The sequence below is a fragment of the Gavialis gangeticus genome, unplaced genomic scaffold, assembly GCF_001723915.1.
Source record: "Gavialis gangeticus isolate Ggan-Ray unplaced genomic scaffold, GavGan_comp1, whole genome shotgun sequence".
NCBI classification, from domain to species: Eukaryota; Metazoa; Chordata; order Crocodylia; family Gavialidae; genus Gavialis; species Gavialis gangeticus.
The window spans coordinates 42,300,412-42,309,351 of record NW_017729008.1 but is presented as its reverse complement, the minus strand read 5'-3'; the positions used below and the strand labels follow the sequence as shown (position 1 = coordinate 42,309,351).

General features: G+C 50.7%; 2 protein-coding genes across 2 annotated transcripts in view; both read right to left on the bottom strand.

Annotated features, from left to right (window-relative positions):
• COPG2 (coatomer protein complex subunit gamma 2) overlaps positions 1–8,940 on the bottom strand; it is a 770,521-nt gene that overhangs the window by 229,656 nt on the left and 531,925 nt on the right. The gene's annotated exons all lie outside the window — the stretch shown is intronic.
• FBXO18 (F-box protein, helicase, 18) overlaps positions 1–8,940 on the bottom strand; it is a 49,157-nt gene that overhangs the window by 35,078 nt on the left and 5,139 nt on the right. The window contains exons 2-4 of the mRNA XM_019509638.1: positions 5,469–5,633; positions 3,104–3,678; positions 1,542–1,672 (exon numbers count right to left, since the gene is read on the bottom strand). Coding sequence (XP_019365183.1) covers positions 1,542–1,672; positions 3,104–3,678; positions 5,469–5,633 — 871 coding nt within the window. The remainder of the gene's footprint in view (positions 1–1,541; positions 1,673–3,103; positions 3,679–5,468; positions 5,634–8,940) is intronic.

Here is an 8,940-nt window from a genome sequence, read left to right as displayed (position 1 = left end):
AAAAAAAAAAAAAAAAAAAGTAAATTGTACATAGCTTCAACTGCCCACCCTTGCCTCCAGCCTCTCCACTCCCAGGACCTTCTCTTTTTTCCCCTCAGAGCCTGAAGATCCCAGGATGCACCATTTTTCATCACTCTCTGTTTTATCATACAGCCTCTCCAACCCGGCTTTCACCTCGTGTGCTCTCGTGAGATCCCTCTCACCACAGTCGCTAGTGGCCTTCCCTTGGGCAAAATGAGAACCAGCACTTCCTCCTCCCCTTCATCTCAGCCTTCCAACCATCTACGACAGCTTCTGGACATCTCATCCCCATTTTGTGACTTAGCCTCCTCTGGTGCTCCTCCTACCTCTCAAAGCACTCCTGGTGATCTCTGCCACCCCCTTTCTGTGACAGCTGCTCATCTACTTCTCAACTGACACGGCATCTTATCTCCCGGGAACCTCCTCCACAGACTCAGCTGTTATCTACCTCAGCACCAAAGACTCTCAGACCCACCACGCTGCTCCTGCCAGACCTCTGCTGTGCTAACTAAGGTGCCTGAGGTGCTAAGCAGACCAGGTCACTGCACAACACAAAATAATTAGATGTGACACAGGGTTTCCTGTAGCAACATCTCACCCTCCTGAGCCTGAGGGCAGCAATGCCCAGAAAATTTTTTTTTTAAGCCTTGTGTTGAAGACTCAGAAAAATACCAAGCAGTTAAAGTGTTTGAAACAGGAAGCATTAAGCATGACATTCACCATAGCAATGTCCCTTATTCACTTTCCCATCGTACAGGTTTGACAAGGCTCTGCTCCTTGAACAGGCCTGGCTTGTGCCTGCAAAAGGTTAAGAGCTGCTGCTGTAGAGAGGCCTGCACAGTAGGGAAAAGCCCTGGTTAGTACGGTTGATGGTATAACAAATAGTAATAACTTTCCTTGTTGGGGAAAAGTGACAGGAGATTAAATGGAGCTGTGGTTACCACTCTGGTTGTGCAACTCTGGTCTTGCTTTCTTTAAGATTAAATAAGATGCATAAAGGAAAAGGGACAAAAAGGAAGAGGGAAAAAAAAAAAAACAACCAAACCAGCTTCTGTCTGGTGTGATTGCTAAAGAAACCTGACTAGAGCACAGGGGCTTAGCAGGTCCTCAAAGACACTGTCAGTACTGAGCTGCTTGGGGGTCTCTTTCAGCTACCTCACTGGTCACTGGCTCACAGCAGCATTGCAAAATCATCACATTTTAGGTGGTGCTTCCATGGTTTAAAGCTAATGGAAGTTGTAGTGCAATATCCTCCCACCAAGCCTTAACAGGCAGCCCTGTCCTGCTAGTATCCATCCAGATCATTCTCCTGCCCTGTTGCTCTGGCCATGTCACCCCTTTCTCTGCATCTCTCTACCATCCGCCCCTTTCACATCACACAAAGGCAACTCGTCTTCCCTCCCATTTGAGAAATGCTACCTTAGAGCCGTGGACTGAAAACAGAGCCAAACAAGCTGTTGGACTGCTCGCCCCATGCTTGTGGACAAACAGCTATGAACCCCCTGGTAAAACCAACTCACCTTATAAGCCCCAGCATACATTGATCCTGCTCCTTCGTTATACCGTAACGGTCCAAAATCCCTTCCACAGCGATCACAGCGGGGTTCTCCTTCACCAGGTACTGGTAGTACAGCTTCTTCCATGGGATGAACTGCAACGAGAAGCAATACACTGTCACCCCAACGTGCTTCATGCACAGGCTTCTCCTGACCGTCGCTATGTGGCAGCCTCTCTCCCAGAGGAGGCATCCGATTCCAGTTTGGCAAAGCCCATCAGCTCGACAGAAGGAAACAGCCTCATCAAGATGGGCCCTGAAAGAAAGGGGAAGGTGGAGATTCTTGCCACCTAAGAGTGCATGACAGGCTTCTTTCTCTAGAGCTTCTTGCTCTTATAACTGCTGGCTTGGATCCGGAGGGGAAAACCACTAGCATCCACTACCCACAGCTCCTGGCATTTGAAATGTCTTTTTGCACATACCTACTTGGAGCAGGCTTAGACAATACAGGACTTAAGACTCCTGTGGATCCCTGGGACCTGTCCACGCTAGCACCTCCACCATGGCCACCGCTTTGGGACTGTTTTTGGCAATAAGTGAAAAGGACTCCTCTCAGATCGTCTTCAGAATCACCAGCCAGTGTGTACCGGGTTATTTTGCCTGGCAGTCGTTGCAGAGTCCTAGCTATAGACCTGGGAACTGTTGTGCCAGGTGCTGTGCAAACAGAGAATGAAAGGATTGCCCCATCCCACAAAAGCTGACAGCTTAACAAGAGGCAACAGGAGGGGAAGGAGACGCCGTGACAGTGAGGCAGTAGCGCACAATGCAATTGGTGATGGTCGCAGGACACCACAGGCCAGTGTTTGTTCCACCTAGCAGACATCCAGGTCTTTCAGCGAGATCCTATTCCAGCCTACTCCTGTCCCTGAGAACTGGGAACATGTCTGCTTGTATAACACACCTTCATCTCAGCTGTAAGATGAAAGCCATGAACAGCAGCAGGGAGGAGAAACCACCCATTTTTCTGGGGCTCAAGCAGATGGAGCAGGACTTGACCCCTCAGTGTTTCACAAGGGTTGAATTTTCCAGCCCAGCAGGGGACAGTTTGAAGGAAGGCAGCACGGTGGCTTGGGGACATTGGCAGGGAGCTTCTCCTGTGCACAAATGGTGCAGAACTGTTTGGAAGTTGAACCCGTGCACGATAAAGGCTGACGTGACTTGCTGAGAAGAGGCAGGGAAGTCAGGACTGAGGATATTCCAGCCACCCAGCAAAGCCTCAGTGGTCTGCAGACATGGCTTTGGACAAGAGCTGAAGAAAGGGAGGCTGTGGGAACAGCAGAGGAGACAGGTGGATTTAAACAGAGGGGCCAGAGATAGAGCTTGGCTAGCAAGAACAGGGAGAACATACCCCAGGAGACGTACCCCAAGAGAGGCACATCAGCTAGGATGAGGGGTGGCACCTGGAACAGTGAAACAGAAGGATTGAACCCTGAACGCGTGACTGCAAGGGGCTTCCTGAGCCACTGAGTCTGGTGCCCTGCATTCGTTAACCCAAGGAAACCCCACCAGCAGAAGGATGCCTCTCACCAGGGGATCCCTGATGATGCATTTCCAGCGATGACACACAAGGCTCAAGCTCTGGTAGAGATCAGTCACAGGGAGGCAAGCAAAGATATGACTCAGGACCTCATCCGGCAGCTGGTCAATGTGTCCCTGGGGCTCCGTCCTGCTTGACGTCCCCAAGAGCCCGAAGCAGGGATCAGGAAGTGGGTCAATATCAAGCTCCTGTTTGATCTCCCGTTGGCTTTCATTCTGTCCCAGAGGCTTTGGAAGGAAAATGTCAGTCCTGAGGGCTTCATCAGGTTTACCCCATATGCTGTAGCCTGCATCACAGCTGCCAGATCCATCGAGGAGAGGCCTCTTCCTGGAGACAGCTGCTTCCCAGGAAGCTGGTTCGGCACTTTGAGCCTCTCCAGCCAGGAAAGAAGGTTCCTCCAGGCTGGATAACAACTCCTCATCGCTGAAGAAGGGATCTTCCAGCTCTTCTTTGACCTTGTGGCTTTTTGCCTCTGACTCTTGGTTTTCGCAGCTTTCTGCCTCTCTATCACCTGTGTGGTGCTTGGTTTTGAAATAAGAAGTGATGGTCTTCTGATGGCCCTTCCCTACAAGGCAGAACAAAGGAAAAGACATAAATACCCCAGGTTAGCACAAGGCTGCCCAATGCCTGAACACCTCTGGGAGCCACTAAATGAGTGAGATGGAGAAAAGCACGCTCCGCATTACAACCGGGTGCATAGAAAGGGTGCTTACATAACATAACACAGCACCGATGTGGAAACCAGACAGCCAATTCTACTTCCCGTGAATTATTTCCACCGACTGGATCAATGCAGCGATAGGAGGAGGAAAGCAAAAGATGTGAAGATGACTAAAATCCCCGTGGTCAGCCTTTGAGGCCAGAGCAGCGCTCTGCTCATTGCAAGTGGCTTCTCCCATACTGTATAAAAAAAAAAAAATCACAATCCCACGCCCTAAAGAGGCCTCAAGTACTTAAGAAAAATGCCTCCAACTAAAACATGCACCTTGCACTGCAAAGAAAAAGCAAAGGAAAAATAATTTTTACACAGCCTTCACTGCTACAACACATTCACCCTGGCAATCTTCTTCAAAAAGCGTCCTGGCGCCCATCTTGCTGGGTCATCTGATCCCAGTGATCTTTCCTGCTCAGGTGCAGGGGGGCTGGACCCGCTGATCTGTAGGGTCCCTTCCAGCCCCTGACAACTATAAAACTATGAACACGGGCTCACCACAGCTGAACGCATGCGTCATTCACCTGCTCACCAAGCCAAAGCTCAGGCTTTAACCTTATCTCAGCCCCTGCCAAATTGGCAGCAAATTTTGGCTGAGCAGATTACAGAGGCCTGATTTTCAGAACATGCTGAATACCTGCCGTCTGAAAAACAAGGCCCCTCTAAGAGCTGTGTTAAGTAGGCAATCACTAGGTGTTAAAAAGCAACCTAGCCAAAGATACCTAGAGCGAGTCCAGACGTTTTAGGTGATGGGCCCGAGGTAAGGTCCAGGGCTCAGAACAGAATCATGATCTTTGGCTTCCAGTCCCGTCGCTGAAACAGATTTCCCTTCCTTCCCGTGAACCTGAACAAATTGATTCACTGCAGCTTCCGTAGATGAACTTTTCAAAAACATTTAAAGCAGGGGTGTGAAACTTGCCCTGAGCCCTGGGTTGGATCTGGACCACACGGCTCATCGCAGGCTAGATCTGCATGACAAGCAGTGGCAATGGCGGAGCCAGCAGTAGTGGCAGTCAAGCCCAGCGGCCTCGGGCAAAGCAGGCACGTTAGCTTTCCAACCCTAAGTCAAACTGACTTCTGAAGGCACTTAGAAGCCCAGGACTCAAAACTACTTCCGAAAATGGTCTCCCCCATCTGTAAAATGGGTACAGGAGATCCCTTCCCTGTCAGCCTTTTATGCAAGTCACAACTTTCTTGCTGAACAAATGAGCGTATTAAATAATGACCATCCCCGAGGGTCTCTAGAACAGTTATCTGTCGTGCTTTTGGTACAGCCCAATGCAGCAGCATCCCTCACCGAGAGGCAGGTTCGCCTAACGCTGTTGGAAAGTGCAGCTCTGCTTCTGAAAGCGAGAGAAGAGCCAGGGGACGTGGAAGCTGGTAGAGACGAGGACTGAACCCAACTTTGGAAGGAGTTTGATCTGGCCTTAAGTATGGGTGCTCAAACCTCCCGTGGCTGTGGTTCAAGCCCAGGGGTGATCACGATACAGATGAGCCCTGTTTCACGATGCCTGCAACCCCGTTCCCTTAGGAGCTACTCGCGGCCACAGGCATTAGACAACTGCTATCTGCTTCAAGCTGGCAGTACTAATAATATGAGCTCTCCAACCCTTCCCATCGCTCTCTTCCTGGCCACACCATACCTTCTTGCTGTCTCCTGGTCCGGTACGTCGGGTAGAGACCCCTGTTGAAGTCTCTGCCAGTCTGTGCTTGCCCAACCGGCCGCGTCAGGGAGAACGAGCCTTCTCTGCTGTGGCTGAAGGCTTCGCAGTCGCTGGCCATAAGATGCACTTTCTTAAACCGTCTCACTGCCCCCGACATGCAAAGAAAACAGAACGCCTGTTAAATTTCATCCAGGTTTCAGTTCAACCCTTAATTAATTACCTGCTTGCTTAGTTCATTAACGCTCATTTGTAAGTGACAACCTCTGGTGCATAAGCTGAAGTTTATTTCCAGACCCTCACAACACTTTAGCCCATTCCCTCCCCTTAAGAAAATCAGGGCTGGAAGAGACCCAGGTCATATATACCTTTTCCCCTGTCCTAAGAGGTATTGCCAAGATTTAAAGCATTGCTGGCCTCAGGAGAAGTCGATTCAAAGCTTTGGAAGGCATATTTCAGAGCACCGTATCACTGGTAGCACGTGGCATGGTTGTTCACTAACTTCACTCTTGATTTCTAGCTCATCCAGCACTGGGCAGGCTATCAGGCTAAGCCCCATATCCTGTGCTATCATGTCTTGCCCATTTTGCTAACAAGAAATGAATAGCCATGATACTTTGCATTCCCACAGACTCTATAAGAAAGATTGCTTTAAAAGAAGTTGGAGAGTATCCAGTTAAAAAAAATGGGCGTCCAATATTTAAAAAAATGACACGTTTGTCCAATTACCGAAGTGGCCTGTTTTCATTCTACGTGCTGCTTTCCAGAAGCATCACTATGTGGAATAGGTATCTTCTCCTTGGGATTTCAAAGCACTTTGCAAAAATGACACAAACACGCCAGCCTTCCCGGGAGATAAACAGCATTAGACCCATTTTGTAGATGAAAAAACCGAGGCTCAGAAAAGGAAGGCGAGTTGCAAAACTTAGGAGTGTGGGAATTTAACATTTCAAATCATAAAATTATAGAATCATAAAAAAAAAACAAGGGTGGGGCGGGACCTCAGGACCCCAAGTCCTACGGAGACTGAGACATCTAGTCCAACCCCCTGCTCCAAGCAGGACCAGCCCCATGCTACTAAGTCAGGAGATCACGTGATGATAAATAATCATTTTGTGAAGTAGGTGGAGCTGAAACCTGTTCCACATATAGGCTACAATTTTGGAGGGGTCCAAGACACGAAGACAATTACCATCCTGCCAACACTACACGTGGCTAATCTGTTGCAACTGAGCCCATTTCTCAGATTTATCTGCAATACAGATCTTGCCATGAGTATCCGCATGAGGTATGCAAAGGCTACACTTCAATGGGGAAAGTCACAATAAAAACCCCAACAAACCCCAACTGTTTGCTAACTAGGGCTAAGAAGGAAATAGATGGTCTGACTTCCTCCCAGAAAAGTCTGATTTAAGAGCTAGGGTGAGCACACGCCGAGTCGCGTTTCCTTTTGCAAGATAAGCATCAAAAACATTGTCTGGCTGGCTGCAGTTTGTTCTTCTGCAAAGAACGAGACCCTATACACCATGACCATCCCCACAGTGTCCACCAACCCAGTAACTTCCTGCTGCTTTACAGCAGGATCAAAAGGTCAGTCATTCCCTGACATTTCTTCCTCCTGTCCCGATCCCATTACATGCCATTAAATCCTGCAGCAAAGCCCCTGGGATTTCTGACACCTTGCATGGCACCACTTCCCTGCCTTAGAACAAATTCAAAAACATCCCATGTCTAAAAGGGTGGGAAGAAATGACTCTGTTTGGAAAACCTGACTCTTTTTAATTATTATCCCCCGCCCCCATTAAAAATTGCATTTTTCCCCTAAAAAGAGAGGCTACAAAGAATTCAAACGGAAGAAAACAACTGCTTTGTTAATAGAAATTCTCTTTTTTTTTCTTTTTAAATCAAGTCACTGCGGGTTTTTTTTAAATGAATGGTTCAAAATCTTAATCCAGTTCCCAGCTGTCCCCTACAAAAATTGCTCCCTAAAGCAGCTGGTGCTGACCACGGTTAGAAATCATAGGAAAGCAAGGCTGGAAGGGAAGGGACCGCATGAGGTTGTCCAGTCCAGCTTACGGCAGGATAGCCAAGTGTCTGGGCAACCTGCTCTTGAAGATTTCCAGGGATGGAGATCCCACTGCTCCCCCTGGTCCATCCTGGTGACCACGCTCATCACCAGTAAGTTCCTGCTAGCCTCCAAACTAAATTTCCATTGCTGGGACAGCAGCCTACGTGGCCCAGCTCCAGTCTAACCCAGGTTGCCCATTGCAGGATTGAGCAGCCCAAGTGCTAGGTGCAGAGCCCAAGCGTTCGGGCGTCACCTCCCCTTGCAGACTAGATGCTGTCATCTCGCTACAGGATCAAAGAAGATGCAAAAAATCTGTAGTCTTCCTAATGGGTAGAAAACAGCATCTTGCTACGCTAAACTTTTCCCTCTATACTTTCCCATCAGTGGGAGCAACAACAAAAGCAACAGCACAGATTGAAGGTGGAGAGGCCAAAACTTAGTTGCTGTCTCTAAGCCCCGAGAACGGAAAGCGCTGTCCAGGGCCAGGCTGACACTTCTCGTCAAGTCATCGTGGGTTGGCACCGCACGCAGATGCTCCGCTCCACCTCTGCACGCAGACTCCCCACACAGCTCTGCACAGGCTGGGGACATCTGGGTTTCGGTTGCACTCCTGTCATGACAACGTGGAGGGGAAATGCAGAGCACAGGGCTTGGAGAAGGACGAATCCAACAGGGACCTGCGGGTCGCAGCATCCGAGAGGCTCCGGTCTTTGCAAACAGCAAGACGCGCAGTCCCCTGCCCCAGCCTCTTCGGGGTATCCAAGGGGGCGCAGCGTTTCCAGGGGAGCGCCAGCCACCCCACCCTCTTCGGGGCATCCAAGGGGGCGCAACATTTCCGGGTGAGCGCCAGCCACCCCAGCCTCTTCGGGGCATCCAAGGGGGCGCAGCATTTCCGGGTGAGCGCCAGCCACCCCAGCCTCTTCGGGGCATCCAAGGGGGCGCAGCATTTTCAGGCGAGCACAGCCTCTCCCTGCAAGTCCTCCGTACTTGGAAGCAACGGCGGGGGGCGCATACTTGCACGTGCAGCTCCGTGCTCTTAGGCCCCATCTACACCACGGTGCAACACCCCTGCGTGCATCCGCACCCCAAATCCAGGCCGGCGGCAGAGGTCTCCTGGCCATCGGAGGAGGGCGGCTGCCACCGCCTGGGAGCTGGCAGAGCGGGGAGCCCAGAGTCCCTGCAGGCTGCTGCAGCCGGAGCAATGGGGGGACACGGGGGCCCGACCCGTCACGGGGACCCTGCAGCAACACCGACACTGAACCACCGGCTCCCCGACAACCCCGCCATGCACACGCGCGCCTGGGTCTGTGGAGCGGGGCACCCTGGGCTGCAGGGACCCCATCAGCCCAGGGCGCCCCCTGAGCTGCCAGGGGGTGCAATGCCCCC